Genomic DNA, 24,106 nt, shown 5'->3' with positions numbered 1-24,106 from the left:
TTCTCACCTTTTATTTCACTTTGCCTTTTTTTTTTTCTCTTTTTTTAAATAAATTTTTTCTCACTACAACTAAATTACTAAAATGGATGATTTTCTTTTTAATGTATATATAAATATGTAGTGCATTCAAACCAAAGCAACAAAATAGTATCATATATACGAGCATCATAAATCAAAGGAACAATCCAATCTCTAACCATCTGTTTCATACAATATATATATATATATATTATACTTTAGTTTGGTCACTTTGGTGCATGGTATATAGTATGAGAATGTTGTTCTCAACCTTTATGCTACCAATTATATTTTACATTCTATGTTCTATCAACAAAATCCATACTTATAAAAAAAAAAAAGGAAAAAAAAAAAAACCCATGCCCGTTCATGAAAATATATATTTTGTGTATCACTTGACACCATCAATTTATTCGATGGTATTATATTATTGTAAAAGTATATTCAAAAGAATGTTATCACTGCGTGTACATTACAATTTATTAATTGATTGAAATTAAAATTTAATAAGATTTAAATTGATGTATCTCGATCAAAGGGTCGAAATGATGTCGAATTACCAAACTCAAATAGTAACAAAATCATAATTTTTTTTATTAAAAAAAAAAAAACAAAAACAAAAAAGTATAATGTAAGGGTGTAATTAATTGAGATGGGCCTTCCGCGCAGACACGATGAAATGTAAATAAATAAAAGAAGTAATTGTAATGGGCTTTTAGAGTAAAGACAAAAAGTACGAAGATTAAATGGGATCTGCGAAATACAAAGGTTGGTCAAATGATCCATCGCTATCAACTTTGATCTGAAGCCGTCAGATGTAGAGACCAGCCCAAAAATAATTTTAAAAAAAAAAAAAAAAACAAACGGAACGGTTGATGTTATCCTTTTACTCTGCTATCGACTGCAGCGCAGCCCCTCGATATTATCACCCTCCCTCTCCAAGAGTACGGCTGAGCGTGCTCTGCTGCTCTCTCTTCTGGACCTTCCCAGTTCCATTGAATAAGGGTGGTTTCGTCATTTCGCATATTGATTACGTTGTGATGTCGCTCTCTTTCTCTCTCTCATCTGTCTTTTAGAAATTTCCCTCTATCAGTTACTCTAAAGTTTAGTTTCTTCCCCTGTTTTTTTTTTTTTTTTTTTGGCGATTTTCAAGGGCTTTGACGACGTCTACTTAACTCGTACTGCTCCCACTGTCACCGTCAGTGTTTGTTTCAGCAATCAAAACAATATATATATATTTTTTTAAAGAAATAATAATAAAAAAAGCTCCAATCTTGCTTTGGCTGCTTCTTCTCACAGATCATGCAAATTTCAACTCCAGCTAAATTTATAATTATACAATTTTTTTTAATATAATTAATTAAATATTTTGCTAAAGCAAAAAAATAAATAAATAAAAATAAATATTTTGATAAATATTATATAAGGTCAGCACCAAAAATTGCAAAATGAGAATTAATATGTTATAATCTTATATTATTACCTTTATAAAAATCTAGGGATCTATTTATCGTCTTTGATGTTTGGTTTGGAACATGATAGATTTAAAATATTTAAAATGTTTTTAAAATTTTTATTTTTTTAAGATATCGAAATAAAATTTAGATTCCAAATAAAAATGAATAAAATTTCTATAATATCCATTAAAATTTTTTAAATTCTACCAAAATTTTCATAAAATTTTTTGTAAATATATCTACATTAAATCCTTAACAATTTAATTAAAAAATTTATAATTTCCCTGAAAATTTCTGAAATTTTCACTGAAATTTTAAAAATTTCCATGAAATTTTTTATTATTTTTTTAAATTCATAAATATTATTTATATTTAATAAAATTTTTATCAAATTAACTTCATTGATAATTTTTTTATCCTTTAATTACCTTTTATACATTTAGTGATATATGTAAAATAGAATGAATTGAATTGAATAACATTAATAAGTTTTACTTATTGAATATCGATAAATCAAAAATACAAAAATTGTGGATTATATTTTTGAACCTGAAAAATCTTATTGTCGGAAATATCTGTTTTACAAATATGGTTAAATAGATGATAAAACATATACATGAAAATGTCACAAATTTCTATGAATTTTGGATAAATGAGAGTTGAAAGTTATTTTCATAATCTTTATTCAATGGATATTTATGGAATGTTATCAAGTAGCAACTCTGGGTACAATCTCAAACTCAACCATCAAAGAATAGTAATTATGTAACTAATAATGAGATATCCATATGGTTGGCATATTAATAATTATATACAAAATTATCAAGAAGATACATCTTTTTATAACTACTTTTCACATTTCACATCTCAAAATTAAAATAAGGAAGAAACCGATGATTTTCAACTACCCAAAAGTTTTATGTGGTATTAAGATGACATTTATAAACTACAATATAATTGTAATAATCGTTTTATATAATTTAATTAATAAATAATTTTATCATATATGTGTTTTTTGACATATTTTTATTATAATGGAAATGGTATGATTCAACACAAAGAATAACACTTTTCGATAATAATTTATTTATGGTCATTAATGTTTATTATAAATCAATTCACTAAGAAAAATATAACATCTATTTAATATTTTAGCAAGTTTTAGAATCAAATTGATAATTGATAGATTAAATAAGCTAATTCTAAAGTTTCAATAAAAATTTTTATTTTTTAAAATAAATTTCTATTATTTTTTATAATTTTCTATCGATATTTGATGTTTTTCGATATTTCTATGAAAATTTTTGTATTTTAAACTCTAGATATTTTCATCGATACAAATTTTTTGAACTTTGGTTTGGAATTGCTTTTGGAAGGGTTAAAAATAATTCTCTTAAAATTTAGGGGTATTAGCATATTTGGTAAAATAATATTTTTTTTGATTATTTTATAATTTTTGTTAATTAAACAACTGGTTTTAGAATAAGATGAAAAGATGGTTCTAAAAATTTGATTTTCTTTTTATAATCATACAAATAAATTTGAATCCTAGATTATAATATAATATATTATTTTATTTTTATAAAAATTTTGATTTTTTTATAATATATTATTTTTATTTTTTATTTTGTTAAACAATCATACTTAAATTAAAACTCTCTTATAAATGTAAGCTTCAAATAAAAAATTTAATATAATTGTTGATAATTTGTTATATATTCTTTAACAATATTTTTTTATTCAATTTTAGTATAAAAATATAATAATATAATTCTATATAAATTATATATCATGTCCATTTTAGTAATTGTAATTTTTATAGTAATTCAATTTAATAGGTTACCAAACATTTATTGATAACTTTTACACTTTACAACATTTTTATTAATATAAATTTATTATCAAATAATTATTTCTTCAGCACATAGTTATATTTGATTCTTTTAAAATCTAAGAAATTCCAAATTAAGCCTAAATATGCTAATTATATACAACTAATTAATTATCAAAAGGGGCTCAAAATGAAGCTTCAGCCACATTGACATTGGCCAACGAGCCCAACGAGGCCCAAATTCTTTTGAGACGCCGAAAAGCACACACTTCAAGCCCAGGCCTAACAGATAAATTCATGTTTCAGTATGGAAAATAATTAAAATTTAAACATAATTTTTTAAATTTATTATTTTATATTAGGAGTGCTAGAATTCCAACTTGGAATTATTGTGCAATGTAAACTTAATTGGTATCTATAAACTTTTTATGTTTTTTAATATATTTTCACATGTCAAATGGTTGTACACACATTTACCAAAACACTCGTAGAAAACATATATAGTGCCATATGTATTTAGCGCATAAAACAAATAGCTTCATTATTATGATTATACATCATATAAATACCAAATACACAACCAAATAATATACAAATAGCTCCATACCCCAAAATTGAAAAATGAAAACAATACTGTGTGGACCTTCAAAACTAGGTATGCAAGTCAACTAACTATGTATTCCCAATGATATAATTAGTGGCCCAACCAAGTCTACGAGTACAATCAAATACATGCTAATTATAACTTATAAATTGCCCACATAATATGTGGCTAATCAATCAAAATGGAGGGTTTAAAGTGTTTCCCACATCGATGACGAACCGATACCTAACATCTCCTTTAGCAAGTCGTTCAAGAGCAGTGTTCACGTAATCCATGGGAATAACTTCAATATCGGCTGTGATATTGTTTTTTGCTGCAAAATCTATCATCTCTTGGGTTTCTTTCATTCCCCCAGCTGCACTACCAGCAATGAGCTTCCTACCTATATATATATACATATACATATACAGATTATATTTCAATTTCTTTTTTTCTTAATTAGAAATTAATAGATGCAAGAAATATATATGCACTACATATTAATTTAAAGAGCGAGAGAGAGAGAGAGAGAATAAAATAAAGAAAAGAAAAGAAAAGAAAGACTTACCCATAATTAAAGGCATAGTTGGTAGCTCATGAGGCTTTAATGAAGCACCGACCACAATTAATTTGCCATTTGTCTTCAATAAACCAACCAAAGGCAATAGAGAATGAGGAGCAGAAACTGTGTCCAGAATACCATCCATTGTCTCCATAGCAGCCTAATAGCATGGAAATTATTAATATATATATATATTTGTCTCTTAATATTGTTATTTTTCTTTAATTTCTAATTTCCATGTCATTAATTAAAAAATGTATAAAAAACCTTTTATTTACCTGCAATTGATCTTGGTCACGACTGACCAAAAACGCATCAGCACCGAGGTGTTCAATTGCTTCCTTTTCCTTGCTAGGTGAGGTACTAATAACAGTAACCTTGGCACCAAGAGCTTTGGCAAACTTCACGGCCACATGACCCAGTCCGCCTAGCCCAACAATGCCCAAATGATTACCAGGATGGGCCAATCCAAAATATTTAATTGGGCTATAAACTGTAATCCCCGCACATAACAATGGTGCAGCTCCATCTAACGCAAAACCATGTGGGATTCGGACAGCAAAGTGCTCGTCAACCACCAGTTTGTCTGAATACCCACCAAAAGTTCTTAATCCGTCGAAATACTCTTGGTTGAACGTCCATATCATCTTGGAGCAATAGCTTTCCAAATCATCTTTGCAATTGTTGCATTTTCGGCACGAACCGATTATGCAACCAATGCCGGCTTTGTCTCCTACTTTGAACTTCGTTACATTTGGTCCGACTTTCCTGACTTCACCTACAATCTCATGCCTAAGAAATTTGATTAAAACAAAGAATTAGTGATTGACCCAGTTAATTTTATTTGAGCCAAAATTAAAAAAAAAAAGAGATATTATTTTTATATTTACATACCCGGGAACGATTGGATAGTTGGTAATACCAAGCTCGTTCTTGACCAAGTGAAGATCAGAGTGGCAAATTCCGCAGTAAAGTATTTTCAGGGTGATATCTTTCTCGCCATTGGCCCTAAACCCAGATAATTAAATGCTAGAAATTAATCTTTATGCTATATGTATAAAAAAACATAAAAAAATGAGTACATGCATATGCGTTCTAATAATTATATATAAACTAAAAATTTGAAACGTTAAAAAAACCTCCTAATGAAATGGAAAGGAGATAGAATTCCTGAGGAATCTCTAGCAGCCCATCCATAGGCATTGGTAGATTGTTCTTCAGCAGCTGAAAGTTTAGACATTTTCTTGGTGATGTGTATTATATATATGAAAGTACTCAAATTGATAGTTAAAAATATGAGAGATGTGTGAAAAATACGAGAACAGATGTATATCTATTTATAGCGTCAATGTGGTTTGTTAAGCAAGAAAAGATTATAACAGAGCATGTAGTTATAGCCAAAAAAAGGGACTTTTTCTCCAAAGAAAAATAAAATCATTGACTCAGGAAAAAAATTTTGACTTCCAATTATGAAACGTCTGACCAACGAATGGTATAAAAGTATTAGAGGTCTGAAAACGTGGTCAATTAATTCAAATTTTTATCTTTATATAAACTTCATCGATGCATATATATATATATATATGCATACATATGTACGTGATTTAGGTTAAGAGCCACCAGAATAGTGAAGAGCCAAAATAGTCAAACATAAGATAAGATCATCCCACATATGGATCTCTTATGTATTTGTGAGAGGAGTCCCCTTCATGGTCTCATGGCTAGGTTCCACATTTAACAAAAGATTAAAAAATCATAGGTTCCACATGTAGAAACCTCGTATGTTTGTGGAAGGGGTCTACTGAATAATTTTCCACAATATGTATGAGGAACGATAGGTTCAAGGACCTCCTGTTACTGCTATTACCGTTTTCTATTTATTTATTTAAGAACATCCCAAAGAAAAATCTTATAAATAAATAGTAAAATTTTAAAGAGTTCTCAAATAATATCTTTATTATTAATTTTTTTATAAACAATTATTATTCTATTACATCAAATTTTTTTTCTTTTTTAATATGAATTATCTCTCAAATATTATATTGATGGCATGTAAACTTATGCTATATTAAATTAAATAATACAATAGTAAAATAAAAATGGAATTGGAATTTTTACATTTGAAAAGCTAAATCAATTCTTTATATTAAAATAAAGAATTATTTGAAGTTTTCTTTTCATGATTATTTTTTAAAATATAAACTATACGACATTTGCAAAGTCTTTTTTGAATGCTCTAGTACAATTTCAGTTCTTGTATAGGAAAGCCTTGTGGTAATGTTCCACTTTTTTTTTTTTTTTTTTTTTTTTTTTTTTTTTAAATGTGTGAAGTTCATACATTAATGATTAAAAAAAATATCTAAAATGAGAGAGAGAGAGAGAGAGAGAGAGAGAGAGAGAGAGAGAGAGAGAGAGAGAGAGAGAGAGAGAGAGAGAGAGAGAGCTAATGTAACCTCCTCCGAAAACACCCCTAAAATTTCTTTGTAGGGCTCTGCCTCGTTGCTGTACAAAGAAAATACAAACAAAGAATAATAGTTTAACAATTTTCTTTAATATAGAAGAATAGAATAGACTTTTTATGAATCAACGTAATAATAAAAAATATTATTTTATTTATTGCTGATTCCTGACTAATTTTTGAACTAAAATGGTGCTATTAATACTAATAATGTTGAAACTCGGAGGAGCTTATTGTATTTCATCGATTTCAGGGAGATAAATGATATTTTTTCTATTTAAATACATGTGCATTATATAATACATCTTTTTCCTTTTATCGATCAGCTTAAGTGTTTAAAGATCAATAAGGAACTGCAAACTCTATCAAATATGTGAAGGAGGATGTTAAAATTTTTTTTCGATGTATTCTTTTTCTTGGATCACTATTGATAATGACAAAACTACTAATTAGAGTCATTTTTTGTTCCCTTTTCTCTTTATGCAATAAATTCTCAATTTTGTAATATCTATTTATTAGGAAATAGAGCTCTAATATATGGTGCTACACATATATATATACTTTTTTAAATATAATAATGGATATAAAATCCAACTGGCATACTCTTCATTTCCCTTGAGTGGGTAAAATGCAAGTAAACCATATTAAGCTATAATTTGAATACAACGAAATACAATTCATTGCCCAAATACCAATTCGAGCTTATTTCAAATTAAGAAATACATACATATATAGCCTTTGGTTCAATACTAGGATTAATACAAAAAGCAGAGAGAAGAGAAGGAGTGGCTTGTTGCGAAACAAATTTGTATAAAAAGAAAAAAGAAAAAGAAAAAAGAAAAAAGAAGGAATACAATTCATGGCCCAAATACCAAGTGGGGCTTATTTTAAAATTAAGAAGTACAATCATATATCGCTTTTGTTCAATACTGGGATTAATACCAAAAGCAGAGAGAAGAGAAGTAGTGGCTTGTATGGGAAGGTTGAAATAACCAATTAGTGAGTCTCAATTTGAGGTTGAAATCAAAAGGAAGGATTTAAAGTGTTGGCCACGTCGATGACAAAGCGGTACTTAACATCATTCTTGGCAAGTCTTTCAAAGGCAGTATTCACGTAGTCCATGGGAACAACTTCGATGTCTGCTGCGATATTGTGCTTTGCTGCAAAATCTATCATCTCTTGTGTTTCTTTCATTCCTCCACATGCACTACCAGCAATCAGCTTTCTTCCTAATATATTAATTAACACACCCAATTTATTATTTCCATATTTTTTTTTTTAGCATATATAACTGTGTAGAAATAACATGGTATGAGACTTATAAAGAGGGATTGTGAGAATCACATTCAAAACCGTCAGATTTATATGATTTTCATAATCTGATGGTTGTGAATGGTTTTTATTCATAGTTCCTCATTATAAATCCTTTATTATATTAAAATTGTATAATGTTGAAGACTAATATGATATTTTTCTTTTTCAATCATTCGATTGAATCAAAAATTAAAATTCTCGACAATTCCTAAATATGATTTTAATATGTTATTATATCTATATTTGACCACATTTTAAATTTTTAATCTTAACTTTTAATGTGATGCAATTGTTATCGAAAATAAATTTTAATTTAATAAAATAAAATAATTTTTATTCGAAATTGACTGTATATATAAATATAAATTTTAATTTAATAAAATAAGATAGATTTTATTTGAGATTAACTGTATGTATGTATATATATATATATATTAATTAGAAATAAAAAAAAGAAAAATAAAAATTAATAAATAAACTTACCGAAGAGTAAAGGCAAAACTGGAAGCTCAGGCGGTGGGACTGGAGCACCCACCAAAATTAGCTTTCCATTGGTCTTCAACAAATCAACCAATGGCAAGAGGGAGTGAGAAGCTGAAACTGTGTCCATTATGCTATCCATTGTGCCCATCGCAGCCTATATATATATATATATGTATATAATTTGCATTAATTGCAAACCCAAAAAATAACAAACATGTTGCTTTCCCATAACAGTAATTTGCATCAATTATGGTACATTGTTTTTTAAAATTTTTATAGATATAAAACTCTGATTTGTTGCCTAAAGAAACAGTGATATTACCAATTTAGCTTTCACCGAACGGAAAGTTGAGTAATTTGTTTTATTATAAAGTTAACGACAAATATAATTTATTAATTATGTGTCACACCATGACCTTAACATTTGAACATAATTAGAAGTAAAATTACATGACGACCCTTACTATAATTTATAAATATATCAGAAAGCAAAAATTAAAAACATATTCCTTTTTAGTCAGTGGCACAAAACTCACCTGCAATTGCTCTTGGTCTTGACTGACCAAAAATGCATCTGCACCAAGCTGTTCCACAGCTTCATTTCGCTTGTTAGGTGAGGTACTTATCACAGTGACCTTCATTCCAAAAGCTTTTGCAAACTTCACGGCCAAATGGCCCAGCCCTCCGAGCCCCACCACACCTATATGTTTACCAGGCTCTGCCAGTCCAAAGTATATCATGGGACTGTACACTGTGCTCCCTGCGCACAACAAAGGTGCAGCACCTTCTAATGGGAACTTATCTGGGATTAGGACTGCATAACGTTCATGGATCACAAGCTTATCGGAGTATCCACCGTAGGATCTTAATCCGTCTTCGAACTGTCCATTGAAGATCCATTTCAATTTCGAGCAGTAATTTTCTTGGCCTTCATCGCAGTTTTCACATCTGCCACATGAATCAACTAGAGGCCCAACTCCGGCTTTGTCCCCAACTCTAAACTTTGACACATTGCGCCCAACCTTTGTTACTTGTCCCACAATCTCATGCCTAAATAAAAATTAGTATATCAATTATCATATAATTAATTGGACATAAATAAAATCAAATGCGAACAATTAATTGAGAGCAAAAATAATATATATAGATAAATATATACCCGGGGACAAGCGGATAGGTGGTCATGCCTAATTCATCCTTTGCCAGGTGAAAATCGGTGTGACAAATACCGCAATAGAGTATTTTTATGGTGATATCATTGTCTCCATTAGCTCTGTAGTACGTAACCAATCATATATTATATACCAAATATTTATGTAAGCTTTCTTTGATGAGTTTTTATACACAACTAGATATATAGAGAATATTATTATGTTATAAAATAAAAATTAGTTAATGTGTATACCTCCTGATGAAATGAAAGGGAGAGAGAATCCCAGATGAATCTGTGGCAGCCCATCCATAGGCATTTATAGTCTGCTCCGCCGAGCACATTTTTTTGTTTAAAGTTTATGTGTGTGTAGCGTACTGTGTTGTGTGTGATTTAAGAGAAGGCGAGAGATGATATACAAAGGTGATGGATTGGCTTGAGCATTGGTGGCGGTAATTACCTATTTATAGTACCCTTCTCCCTGGTGGTAAGCGATGACGCACGCCAGGCAAAGGTAAAGTGGTGGGCCTTCCTATTTCTCCTAATTTTCAAATCCATCTGCGCAAGAAGAAAATAGAGAGAACGTAAGCACCTTTGATTGCCTGAAGTTGAAGCTTCTTGTCTAGAAATGTGTTTCAATAAAACCTATAGGCTTATTGTGTTTTAACATTAATCTTTGTCAAGTTAAAAAATTAATTAGGAATTAAAAAGTATAACAATATAGTTGCTGCGGAAAAAAAAATAAAAATTAACCATTGGACTATTAGTTAATAAGAATTGTTATGGCTAAAAGTTTTTTTTGACAACAACAAATAGCTTTTAACCATAATGACTAGTTTTAATTACAAAAATTGTTGTTGTCAAAAGTGTGGCTAAGCATAGCATATTGTAGCTAAAAAATTTTAGCCACATGTTATTGATTATAATCTAATAATGGTTTTTATTGCAATTAAAAATATTTACCTTAATGGCCTGTTTGGTAAAATGGAAAGTATTGAAGGAAATTGATTCTCTAAAATTAGTTTTATGGCATTCAGTTTTCTAAAAATGAGTTTTCTCATAATTTTTTTTTTATAGTGTTTGGTTGATTATAAAAAAAACTAAGACTTACAAGTAATTAAATAAGTTTATGCATTAAAATTAAAAGGTAAAATTGTATTTAAAAAAATATGTAGAAATTATTTTCAATGGAATTTTAAAATAACATATTTTTAGGAGGATTTATTTTCCATATCAGTTTCTCATATTGTGAGATTTATTTTCTGCTGAGATTCACAAATTTTTCCTTTTAAAAATTATCCAAATAAAAAAAAATTTCATTTTTCCAAAAAATTTTAAATTCCCATTAATTTTGCTATTACCCAAATACCCCATAAAATGTAGACTTCTAACTATTATTTTTGTCGTGGCCGATACTTTGTTTTTTTGTAGCGGGTCGTTTGATTTAACTAACCACTAACTATAATCAGTTGTGGATTAACTAACTATAATCAGTGGTGGATTAGCAGGCCTCACGTTGATTTAGAAAATCTCCTCAATAGATATATTCTAAGAATTAAAGTTTTGAAATCTTCTAATTAATCTTGCCCCCCCCCCCCCCCCCCCCCCCATGCGTAAAGTTTTCTAAGAAAACAAAGAAGGTTAACATATTAATTAGCTTTATACAAAAGACTTTTTATTTTACATTTTACCCATTTTTGATCAGTTTTCTGCACTTGCATTTTTGGCTTTTTCCTTCTTTCTTACTCAACCCTTCCATCCTGATCAATTTTATCCTATATGTCATGTAGTTTCGCCAAATTGCTATTGGATCCCTTCATCAATTAATTTGTCGTTACAATTTAAAAGAAATAATTGAACCCAAAAAAGGATGCATGCCTCCAAAATAAATAATGCACAATACGCAAGAATTCCTACAATTTTTTTTATATTTATATTTTTCTTAAAAAAATATAAACAAGATAAGAAGTAAAATTATGGCTTAATGAAGCTAGACATTGATTTTCTTGTATGCCTAATGAAATATGGATATTTATAAAATAATAAAAATAATTATTGGCATGAATAGTAGTACCAAAATATAAATTAATAGATTGTTGGTTGAATAATATATATATATATATACACATATATGTATATGTATCTTTGTTTTATATACTAAGGGTATTTTTGAAGGTGCATTTTTATAAGCACTTATTTTTGTAGAATTTATTTTTGTAACACTTTTGTCGCTTTATAAAATAAATAAGAAAATATTTGGATATACGTAATAAATTTAATTTTTTAATTAATGCATTGATTTTTTTTTTTCATCCATAAGCACTTTTTGCCAAAAAAAATACTACTTAAATTTTTATCAAACATAATCATATGTGCTTTTTTCCTTTTAGAAACAGTTATTAGAGCTCCAAATGTACCAACAAACATGTTCTAAGAGAGATATGTTGAATATATATATATATATTGATATTATATGTTGGATATTATTGATAATAAAAAGATTATTAAGTGCTTTGCAAGATATATATATATATATAACTCGGCAAGAACAAACTATGAAGGCTGTTATTTCTTTATTTATTTTTTATTTTTTGAAAGAAAGAGACAGCTGTATTAAGAAGAGTAAGCTATTACATCAGCTAGTAAAAAATTAGGGACCTGCGTCTAACTTTCTCTAGCCAAACAGTGGATGAATCACATGAGAAACCGAATTTTGCCTGCATGAGCAGCTGCATTCGTGCTAGTTGGCTTCTACTTTTTTATGATAAATACTCGCCCCCACAAAGTCAAAATTTTAAACTTTTTTTTATTTTTTGGGGTGAATCAAATAACTTTTAACTTGGCCGGTGATAGGGATTGCCACTGTTACTTATTCGAGGCTGACGACATGTTTACATCAAAAAGAAAAAAAGAAGGAAAAAAAAAAAAAAGAAGAGAGGCTGACGAAGTGTTTAATTAATTAAAACTTTTTATCTTTATATAAACCTCGTTAACAAAGTCAATTATCAATATATATTTAATCTGTTACAAAGTCAATAATCAATATATATTTCGGGCTTGTTAGCCACCGATGCCTTGGAAGTGTTTTTTGTGCCTTGTGCAATGAACCTATTTTAACCCAATATATATATATATATATATATATTTAATCTGTTGGAGTCGCCAGACGAAAAGTCAATATTAATGTGAAAAATTGATGTTGACAATATTTGACCAAACCCCGATCCTAAGAAAATGTTAATAAAAGTCAGCATTATATTTTATATCATAACATGTATGCTATAATATTTAACACAGTTTGGATAATAAACTAGCACATGGCAACGTCATATCCTGAATCAGGGCAACCTCATATCCTGAATCCTGAATCCTGATCATAATAGTACAAATATAGAGGCAATTATTGTATTAAACTCTTTCATAAACATATACGTATAACATGTAGAAGACTACCAGACAATTTCTCACAAAATATATGAGACACACAAGGATTTCCTATAATTTCTGTTTATTTATTAAATTAGTGTATACAGCTAAGGTTCTTTCTTTAATCAAGTTTTTATTAGTAGCAAAAATTTCATTTATTTGATATATGTAAATTAATATTTGGTGAAAATATAAAGAATCAAACTAAAATAGAGAGTGAGCTTAATTCTTTAAATATAAAGAGCTAAACTCACATTTTAAAATTAAATTTTTAACGTTTTCATTTATTATATTATATTGTTTGATGAACAATTATAGTTTTATGATAATTAATACAATGAAAAAAAAAAGAAGAATATTCTTGCACCACTATTATTTTCCATTTTCTTAAGCAAAATAAAACAAGTTTTTTTTTTTTTGGCTTTTTTTTTTCTCAATACAAAATAAAACAAGTTTAAAGAGTATTATTGGAATGATTTTATAACATAAATGAATTTGTTTAAAAAAATATTTGTCATTAACTTTACACAAGCATTTGTTACATTTTGTTGGAGCATTTGTTTTAATAAATAGCATCTTAAAGAATTTTTTAAAATGAAGACTGAAACTTGTTTTTTATTATAACAATATTTGGACATTTGTAAAGTTAATGACAAATATAAGATTCATTTTAAAATAAGTTTCACTCTTTATTTGAAAAAGTTTCTTTAAGATGCTATTTAAATAACAAATACTCTTTAAAATAAGGAATATTGTTTGAGATTATCTAGTATTGAAATAAAGAATGGATTTGATTTTTTATATTTACAAAGTCAAACTAACCTTAAATTAAAATATAAAAACCTTTGGAGCTCTTTTGTTAGGGTTAGACTTTTTACAAAAAAGAGTATGAAATATTTAAATAATCACTTAAAATGTTCTTAACTTCAGTTATAACATGTATGTCTCACCTTTTTTTTTCTTTTTCTTTTCCCCCCTTCCTATCTTTATTTTTTAATATGTGAAGTTCATCCATTAATGATAAAAAAAGTTAAAAAAAATTCAGTTTAAAAAAAAAAAAAAAAAAAAAAAAAAAAAAAAAAAAACGAAACTAATGTAACCTCCACTAGAAACATCCCTAAAGTTTTTGTATGGCTCTGTTCCCCGTTGTACGAAGAAAATACAAACTAAAAATAATAGTTTAACAATTTTCTTTGATACATATAACATGGAATAGACTTTTTATAGGTCAACTTAATAAAAAAAAAAAAAAAACTCTAATTCAAACATTGCTAACTCGAAAGGCGGTGACTCATTTTCGATAATGACAAGAATTAATACTCATAAGAGACGTTACTTAATTTTCAAAACTAATACTGACCAGTATTGACACAGTCCATAGGAACAACTTCGATGTCTGCTGTGATATTGTGGTTTGCCGCAAAATCCACCATCTCTTCTGCTTCTTTCATTCCCCCACATGCACTCCCAGCGATTAGCTTTCTCCCTAACACCGAATTAATTATTTCCATCTTTTTTCTTAGAATATGTAAATTATATATGTGGATCTATGAACTGGAAATTTGAAATAGATAGAAAAATATATATATATATATATATATATCTTACCCAGGATTAAGGGTAAAATTGGTAGCTCAGGCGGTGGGGCTGGAGCACCCAACAAAATTAACTTTCCATTGGTCTTCAACAAACCAACCAGAAGCAGAAACCGTATCCATTATGCTATCCATTGTGCCCATGGCAGCCTGTGTATGGTTGCAATGAATTGCACGCCCAAAATAAACTTGCACTTAGCGCTTTTCAATAACATTAATTTATATTAATTTTGGTTTTTTATTGTTTAGAAATTTTTATGTAGGACACGAAATTAGACCTTACAATTATTTTAAAGAAAATATCACTTAATTTTACCTCTTGAAGATTTATAAAGTTAATGATAAATATAGCATTATACATAGTTACCCAAAAAATAAATAAATAATTGTTACCCCCCAAAAAAAAAAAAAAAAAAAAAAAACTTGCACGTAGCGCTTCAAAATAATTTTTTTGAAAAAATTTATCTAGGACACAAAATTGGAACTTATAATTATTGTTTAAGAAAACAACACTCTACCACTTGGACTTTGTCAAGTTAATGACAAATATAACATTCATTTATGTCACCAAAAAAAAAAAAAAAAATTGTAAGACAATCTAAATTAGATTATGCTATTATAAAAATGATTAAGCAAATTAGAAACTAAGCATAGGGTTTTAGTCGGCAGATATACTAACCTGCAATTGCTCTTGGTGGTGACTGACCATAAATGAATCGGCTCGACCAAATGGCCCAGCCCTCCAAGCTTTTGCAAACTTCATGGCCAAATGGCCCAGCCCTCCAAGCCCCACCACACCTATATGTGTACCGGGCTGTGCCAGTCCAAAGTATGTCATGGGACTGTACACTGTGATCCCTGCGCAAAGTAAAGGACCAGCATCATCCAATGGGAACCCATCTGGGAATCGGACCGCATAGCGTTGATTGATCACGGTCTTATCGGAGAATCCACCGTAGGATCTTAATCCGTCTTCGAACTGTCCATTGAAGAACCAATTCACTCTATGGCAATAATTTTCTTCGCCTTCATTGCAGTGGTCGCATTTGCCACATGAATCGGCGATGGACCCAACTCCGGCTTTGTCTCCAACTCTGAACTTAGACACATTGCGCCCAACCTTTGTTACTTGTCCCACAATCTCATGCCTAAATATGTATAAATTTAGTATATGTACTTGGTATGCACTTTAATAGTACTAGACAAAAATAAAACCAAATGTGAACAACTAATTGAGAGCGAAATGAATTTGTACCCGGGAACAAGAGGATAGATGGTAATGCCTATTTCATCCTTTGCTAGGAGAAGATCGGTGTGGCAAATACCAAAATAGAATATCTTTATTGTAATATCACTGTCTCCATTAGCTCTGTAACCATATCAATTACGTCAACTTATTAAAGAACATGCCCGTTCTGTCAACTCTACCATGAGTTGTTTATGCACAGCTAGCTAGAATAATATAATCATATAATATATAGTTTTGATCATATCACAACCTCTCGATTTTAATGCAATTCAATTATAGTAGATTGGTTATTTATAATTTAATTTGACTTATTTGTATTTTATCATTTTTTTTAAAGTTAAAATATTTTGATTTGATATAAAATAGGAGTTTTCGGCACATATATGTGCTAATTCCTAAGGATGGAACATAATAACATAAAAACCGAAAAGGCTGACCGATCACACCAAACTACATGGAAAACCAAGAAGATCGACTGCCAATTGATAAGTTAACCAAACCAATCAAAGAGAATATGGTCGGTGTCAGTGTTAGTTTTCCAAATCCAACTATTAACCAAAACGACCAAATAAATTTGTAAAATATTTTTTATATAATTAATATTATTTTTTATAAAATAATATTCAAAATATTGAAAAACCGATCAGAATCTAAAATTCCAAATAAAAAATTTGCCCAAGTGAATGAATTTTATATGGTTTTACTTAAATTCATTAATAAAAAATATATATTCAATAACTTACCTAAACCAATTGCCCAATGCTCGACTGGTTTTGACCAATTTTAAAAGGTTTGAAATTAGTTTTCGGTCCAAAAAACCAAAACTGATGTTAACTGATTGACGCTTATCCCTGTTACAGACCTTTGAAATTTGTAAACGGTGTAACATTAGTTTAAAACCTTCGTATTCTTTTAGCTGTTGAATTATATTAATCAAAACTAAAAATTTCATGTTAATTATACACTTACTTAGGGAATTAGCATCTACTCACCTGCAGTGCATAAGCACATAGCACTTTAGAACAACATAACCAAAAGGGAGTAAAGTGAAAGTTTTGGAGTGATACCAAATCTTTTACAAATTTAAAAGAGTGTTTGGTGTTAATTTGATAGTTAGTGGAGTAAAATGCAAAATTGAAAAACATAGGTGCCTAAAACACTTAAAAATATACCTCCTGGTGAAGTAGAAGGGAGAGAGAATTCCAGAGGAATCTGTGGCAGCCCATCCACAGGCATTCACATTTTGCTCTGTTGAACTCATTTTTGTTTCCTGTTCGTGTTAGAACTGCTGGTGGTTATGTATTTATGCCCCTTTTGTGCTAAGCAGAGGATTGATGGTAAGCAATCACGATAATATATATATATATATATTATTTTTAATAAATTTTTATTTAAAAGAAATAAAATAAAAACAATGATGTCAGACATTTGACCACTTGACCACTGAAGATTGTAATTTAGCGGAAAGAAATTACTTAGATTTGAAAGTTGAAATTCAAATCTTGATAAACTTTATTATTGTCTCAGATGATCCCATATTGTAATATTTCATAAAACAGAACTATAGTTTGATGCTTATGATACTAAGAGAAGCATCTTTTTTGTTTGAGTTAATAAAAAAAAAAAAAAAAAAGACGCCAGACATTTCACAAAAAAAATAAAATACACAAAAATGAAAATTTTAAATAAAAATAAAATATAATGACGCCAGGGGCACTACTGGCATTAAGTTGAGCATGATGACGTAAATAGATTGGGCTAGGTAGCCCATTAGACAAACCCAACTTGATTAAAATTGGGCTCATCCTTGACTCTTTTTGCCGGCTCACACTCACAGTCTCCTTCAGCGATGGACGTCTTTTGGTCGCCACTAACCGCTCCTTTGTGAAATGTCGCTCGCCGGTTACCAAGTCGCTGATCACTTTGAGGATCTCATTCTCCTCCAAAGTCTCTCTCTTTATCCAATCTCTTCTTCTTGCCGGACCTCCATGTCTCAGGTTCATTTCTCTCTCCCTTTTTTTTTTTTCGGCTGGAAGTTCATCATGGCGTTTCACAGGTTCCATTTTATTTTATTTTTATTTTTGGGCTTTGGTGGTCAGCACTTTACCGGTGGTAGCACAAGCCACAAACTCCATTAAAGGCATAGTACTAGTTCAAGCTAGGTTCCAGTTAAACCCACACCTTCCTTTTGGAGTTGAAAACGAATTGATTTAGGCCGACTAGGTTCTAGCTGTAGTTGAACTCAAGTCGGTTCGGGTTAAACTCGATATGGTTCGAGTTCAAATGGAAAAAGCCTTTCACTTCCAACTTGAAGGAGCTCGATTTGATGCGCATATTACTCGAACCCTGTTTCCCTCTTAAACCCTTTTTTATTTTTTATTTTTCATTTTTTATTTTTTTTATTGTTCATCGGTCTCAAAGAATTCCTGGTGATGGGTTATGAATTGTTAGTGGGTGGTTGAAGTTGATGTGGGATTGAGAGAATGGATGTGGTTGCTTGTAAATTTCTGTTAATTTGAATGATAACTACGTTGAATATTCTGTCGGTTTCCTTTAAATACCTTCTTCATATTGTTGTCTGATTGTCTCTTGTTAGATAGTTCTTCAAATGTTGCAAAACCAGTAGATAGCAAAAAAAACCCAATGCTAAAGTTTAAAATATTCAACCATGATGAATGCCCTTTCATTCTTTCTCTCTCTCTTTTTTTTTTTTTTTTTTTTTTTTTTTTTTGGGTATTGGTGAGATACTTGTTTTTGCTACTGTTATAAGTATGTTCCCTGCATATATGAGTTTCAGGAGTCTCATAATTGAGAGAGCTATTACTTATTTTCTTTTGGGTGCTCCATTGGAAGTGATAGCATGCTTGAAGCAACCATGTCTGCCACCAAGACTCGCACAAGCAGCTTATCTCGCAATTTTTCTGCTTTATCCTCATCTCAAACCCCCGGACTCAAGCACGGTCCCAATGGCACAACCTTCATCTCGTCTGGCATACCGGACCTTGACAGCAATCTTCTATTGCTTACACTACTGAGAAATTATAGATTGCGATGGGCAGGAGTGGTGCAATCATGATTGTTAATGATTCTTTTATATGTGTATCATTCTCTATAATTTATAGGGATTTTAGGTGGAGGCTTTTCTCCCTGAAGCCTGGTCATGGTGATGGAAGATTCAGAAGCTCCTCATCATATGCTTTTGCCGAGGAGTTTTATGTCTCAGGGACTTGTTCTCAACCAGCCACTTCTCTATCAAGTCCTTCTAAAGACCCGAGGGGATTTTTGGGTACTTTGCCTTCTCCAGTATCATCCAAAGATGATATGTCACATAATCGTGATCCTGATCAGGTTTCCCTCTATTTCACATTTCTTTTCTGTGCTCTTCAGTTATCTGGTTTTGACTTGCTATTATGGGTGAACATGAAGAACTAGGTGATTTGTTCTGAAAATTTCAGGAGAAGGGGTTGAGGATAGCTTGGCAATATAAGAAGTATTTTGGTGAAAATCAACAGAATTTTGAAATTCATAAAGGTGAATCTCATTAGAATGATTTATTTTCCTTGATTGGTCCTTGATGAATAAAATGGAAGTTTTGCTTCATGTATAGTTTTATTGAAATTGATAACTGTTCAAAATAAAGAATTCTTGGCGGAAATATTATTTCTTATCTCAATCACTAACTAGAAAAGTTATTTGACAGAAAATTGTATATATCTTTCCTGGTTTGCATTGTTTCATGATTATGAGTCATTAACATAAAATCCCTATATGATCGTAGTAGTTTGTAACTGTCTTTACAAGTAGTCCCACCTGATCAAGCTTCCCACCAATTCCATATTTTAGTAATCTATGGTGGACTGGCTACCATTGTAACAGTTTTGATTGTTTGTGCAGATGGTAAGTGTGAGTTCTGCAATGACTTTGACCTGCGGAAGCCCTTGGAGAGGCAATTTCTAACTGGCAAGCATATAGATTGTGTTAGCATTCAGGATTCTCCAAATCTAGATCCTCTTCGGGACCATTGTGCCAAATTTTTATCTCAATTTCCAAGGTTGTTCTTAGCATTTTCCAGGAATTATATCTGCTTTTTTTAAATTTCATTTATTTGAGCGAGTTCCATGGAATGGCAAGCTAGCTTCTTCTGTATATTACGCAACAATGTTTAACTGCCTTCTTGTGCTGGTTGGTGGATGGGTGGACTTGAAGATGCTGGATCGAATGCCTGACATCTTTATGAATCTAATGAATCAAAATTGAGTTTACAACATCATGGAAGTGTTTGGTAATGAAAATGCGTTTAAAATGGTTGTTGCTTGCCCCTTTGATGTCATTATTATACTCAATCAACTATCAGCTGGTTTAAGATAAGCCGACTTATTCTGAAGTGTTACACATATCAATTTTGTTGAATCAGCCCCTCCCTCTCACAAACTTATTATATAAAATACTATTAAATGTAGATATTATAAATTACATCAAGCTATGAATATCATCTCTCCTTTAGTAATTTGAGATTAATGCCACCCTGTGCTTCCTTTTTTCATGTTCCTCTGTTTTAGGGTTATTTTTTGATTTTTTGTTAGGGAATCAGCTGGTTTAGGATCCTGTAAAGGCATGTTGTGTAACTACAATGCATTGTTTTCATTGATAATTATATATCACTTTTTTTATTTTGAATAAAATTTTAACCATTTATTGTTATAACATCTGTAGGAATGATGGCGGTGTTACCTGTGCTGGTCGTATTGCCATTCAATCACTGTGTGCTCCACAATGTGAATATTCCAACGCGGTGAGAGGCAATTTTTATTTGCACTTGCTTTACGATAGTTCATTTCATATGGTTGACAAATTTATTGAGTCATCATAAGTCCTTTACTCTGTATAGCATCTTTTATATTACTTCTAACAGTCAATTTTTTTTATTTGTTTTTATTTTTTATTTTTTTGGTTGATATCTTAGACATTCCTTGTCATTTTTCTCAGATTGGCATCCAGTATAATAATAACCACTGGTATTGCAGGAGTGGGACATTCTTTCCTTTGTTAGATCTCTCAAAGGCATGGTACCCTCAGTAAATGCAGTTGCTGTCATAACTTTTCCACCATCTCTTCTGTCACCTTCAACCTCAAAACGGTTGCAGACATCGGCGAATTTTCTTCTGCCTTCAGTAACCAGGTTGCTTCGCTGTATAAAATTTCATCGTCATCCGAGATACTTGCCACACAACCTTGAATTTTTTTATGACTCAACATTTTTTCTTTTGGTTTTTTAATTCTTCTTGAGATACCAAGACTCTATTTTGTAGTGTCCTTTCTTACTATAATAATGACACTTGACATACTTCTTACTTCTGGTTCTTGTGAGCTTCCCGATTTGTCTTTTTTGCTTTTACGCCAACTTTCTTCTTCAAGAACCACAGCTACAATACCATCAAAGATTAAAATTTCTACATTGTTGGTTATGTTGACAATGAGTTGATCATACGAATCAGGTAGGCTTTGAAGCAGTATTTCAGCATGTTCATCTGCATCGATGTTATGCTCTATTGCTGTGAGCTGTGAAAATAAAGTATTAAGGGTGTTGATGTGGTCTGTTACAGAAGTCGACCATCATTCGAAGAGTGTAAAGCCTTCTCTTAAAATTTTTTTTATTGTGTAGTGATTTGGACTCGTACAATTTTGTGTGTGTCCAAATTTCTTTTGTCGTCTTTTTCTCTGCAATGTTCGACACTACTTTATCGGCTAGTGCTAGATGCAGATTAACATTGCTTTCCATCTCGTTCCACTTGTCATCGTCAAGAAATTCCACAGGCCTTTTTTCAATTGCCATCAAGCAGTTATCTTTTTTCAAAACTATTTTTATTCTCATTTTCCACAATGAGAAATTATTTCCATTGAATTCGTACTTTGCCGTCATTGTTGCAGATTCCTATGAATCAGACTCTGATATCACCGTTAGAAAATCGAGGTATGGTACACACAATTGCCTTTATGTAGAACTTATTCAAATAAGCAATTTGTGTGTAAAAATATTTAAATAAAATACACATAAATTATTCATAATTGTAGAAGGATTTTATTATAGTAAAATAATAAAATAATTTTTTTTAAAAAATACAAAGAACACAATTAACACTATCTTCTTTTTCATAATAGGAGAAAAATATATTCTCTCTCAAACACAAATATTTAAGAGAAAATTCCTTTTATAATTCTCTCTCTAATACTCCTCTTTCTCTTTGTTTTATTATATTTTTCTCTCACCAAAATGGCATCAATTAGCAAGGTATGGAAATACATATATATAGATGAACAATGGTGGAAGAAAGAGCTGGTAGAGTTTATAAAATTTAAATTGAACTCCTGTTGATAGCTTGATGCCGTGCCACCTATATGTCTTGCATTAATTGTCCTTTTTGGTCAAGCATAATCGCTTAAAGGATAAAATGGATTTGCTGCCACCTTAGTAGAAGAATGAGGAAGCTTTCCGCCTCCTTTGACCAAGTCATGTGCTTCATTAAGAAGCAATCTTTGCACCGCCCCAAGAAAGTGGCTTTACCTGCTGCCACACTTTGAACTTTGTTACATTTGGTCCGACTTTCGGGACTTCGCCTGCAATCTAATGCCTGGGAAATTTGATTAACACAAAGAATTAGTGATTGACCAAGTCAATTTTATTTGAGCCAAAATTAAAAAAAGAGATTATTTTTATATTTACATGCCCGGGAACTATTGGATAGTTGGTAATACCAGCTTCGCTCATGACCAAGTGAAGATCAGAGTGGCAAATTCCGCAGTAAAGAATTTCAGGTGATATCTTTCTCGCCATTGGCCCTGAACCCAGATAATTAAATGCTAGAAATTAATCTTTATGCTATATGTATAAAAAGCATACAAAACGAGTACATGCATATGCGTGCCAAGAATTATATATATACTAAAAATTTGAAAGGTTGTTGAGAATGTTAGAGAAAACCTCCTAATGAAATGGAAAGGAGATAGAATTCCTGAGGAATCTCTAGCAGCTCATCCATAGGAATTGGTAGATTGTTCTTCGGCAGCTGAAAGTTTTGACATTTTCTTGGTGATGTGTGTGTGCGTGTGTGTGTGTGTGTGTGTGTGTGTACATATATATATATATATATATATGAAATTACTCAAATTGATAGTTAAAAATATGAGAGATGTGTGTGAAAAAACCGAGAACAGATGTATATCTATTTATAGCGTAAATGTGGTTTGCAGAGCAAGAAAAGATTGTAAGAGAGCATGTAGTTATAGCCAAAAAAAGGAACTTCTTCCCCAAGAAAAGAAAATTGTTAGAGTCAGGAAAGAAATTTCGACTTCCCATTGTGAAATGTATGGCTAATGAATGGTATAAAAGCATTCTGAGGTCTGAAAACGTGGTCAATTAATTCAAATTTTTATCTCATATAAACTTCATTGATGCGTATATATATATATATTATATACATACATACATACATACATACATACATACATACATACATACATACATACATACATACGTGATTTAGGTTAAGGGCCACCAGAATAGTGAAGAGCCAAAATAGTCAAATATAAGATAAAATCATCCCATATATGGATCTCATATGTATTTGTGAGAGGAGTCCCTTTCGTGGACTCATAGTTAGGTTCCACATTTAACAAAATATTAAAAAATCATAGGTTCCACGTGTAGAAACCTCGTATGTTTGTGGAAGGGGTCTACTGAATAATTTTCCTCAATATGTATGTGGAACAATAGGTTTAAGGATCTCCTATTACTGCTATTACTGTTATTTATTTATTTATTTAAGAACATCCAAAAGAAAATCTTATAAATAATTAGTGAAATTTTGAAGAGTTTTCAAATAATATCATTTGAAACTTTCTTTTCATGATTCACTTTTTAAAATATAAATATACGACATTTAAAAAGTCTTTTTGAATGCTTTAGTACAATTTCAGTTCTTG

The 24,106-nt window shown here is 30.4% G+C and overlaps 4 protein-coding genes and 1 pseudogene across 4 annotated transcripts; 1 reads left to right on the top strand and 4 right to left on the bottom strand.

Moving 5' to 3' along the window:
* Nucleotides 1-4,086: 4,086 nt before the first annotated feature.
* Nucleotides 4,087-5,691, bottom strand: LOC107425057 (probable mannitol dehydrogenase). Its single transcript, XM_048478553.2, has 5 exons — nucleotides 5,591-5,691; nucleotides 5,346-5,459; nucleotides 4,730-5,243; nucleotides 4,458-4,611; nucleotides 4,087-4,292 (listed from the first exon to the last, which is right to left on the bottom strand). Exons 1-5 carry the CDS (start codon nucleotides 5,689-5,691, stop codon nucleotides 4,087-4,089), a joined length of 1,089 nt encoding a protein of 362 aa, XP_048334510.2.
* A 1,817-nt stretch (nucleotides 5,692-7,508) lies between these two features.
* Nucleotides 7,509-10,206, bottom strand: LOC107425058 (probable mannitol dehydrogenase). The gene is made up of 5 exons (XM_048478554.2): nucleotides 10,112-10,206; nucleotides 9,866-9,979; nucleotides 9,243-9,756; nucleotides 8,707-8,860; nucleotides 7,509-8,138 (listed from the first exon to the last, which is right to left on the bottom strand). The coding sequence occupies exons 1-5, from the start codon at nucleotides 10,198-10,200 to the stop codon at nucleotides 7,933-7,935; spliced, it is 1,077 nt and encodes a 358-aa protein (XP_048334511.2). The 5' UTR covers nucleotides 10,201-10,206; the 3' UTR covers nucleotides 7,509-7,932.
* A 4,425-nt stretch (nucleotides 10,207-14,631) lies between these two features.
* On the bottom strand, nucleotides 14,632-17,387 carry LOC107405950 (probable mannitol dehydrogenase; annotated as a pseudogene).
* Nucleotides 17,388-17,917: 530 nt separating this feature from the next.
* LOC107405952 (elongator complex protein 4) lies at nucleotides 17,918-21,477 on the top strand. The gene is made up of 6 exons (XM_048479792.2): nucleotides 17,918-18,123; nucleotides 18,924-19,474; nucleotides 19,582-19,657; nucleotides 20,021-20,177; nucleotides 20,840-20,918; nucleotides 21,151-21,477. Exons 2-6 carry the CDS (start codon nucleotides 19,178-19,180, stop codon nucleotides 21,400-21,402), a joined length of 861 nt encoding a protein of 286 aa, XP_048335749.2. The 5' UTR covers nucleotides 17,918-18,123; nucleotides 18,924-19,177; the 3' UTR covers nucleotides 21,403-21,477.
* A 742-nt stretch (nucleotides 21,478-22,219) lies between these two features.
* LOC132804554 (geraniol dehydrogenase 1-like) lies at nucleotides 22,220-23,423 on the bottom strand. Its single transcript, XM_060819204.1, has 3 exons — nucleotides 23,106-23,423; nucleotides 22,848-22,963; nucleotides 22,220-22,755 (listed from the first exon to the last, which is right to left on the bottom strand). The coding sequence occupies exons 1-3, from the start codon at nucleotides 23,161-23,163 to the stop codon at nucleotides 22,564-22,566; spliced, it is 366 nt and encodes a 121-aa protein (XP_060675187.1). The 5' UTR covers nucleotides 23,164-23,423; the 3' UTR covers nucleotides 22,220-22,563.
* Between the last annotated feature and the right edge of the window lie 683 nt (nucleotides 23,424-24,106).

This window comes from Ziziphus jujuba, chromosome 7 (assembly GCF_031755915.1).
Source record: "Ziziphus jujuba cultivar Dongzao chromosome 7, ASM3175591v1".
Classification (NCBI taxonomy): domain Eukaryota; kingdom Viridiplantae; phylum Streptophyta; class Magnoliopsida; order Rosales; family Rhamnaceae; genus Ziziphus; species Ziziphus jujuba.
The sequence above is the reverse complement of the archived record's forward strand: the minus strand, read 5'-3'. Positions and strand labels throughout refer to the sequence as shown.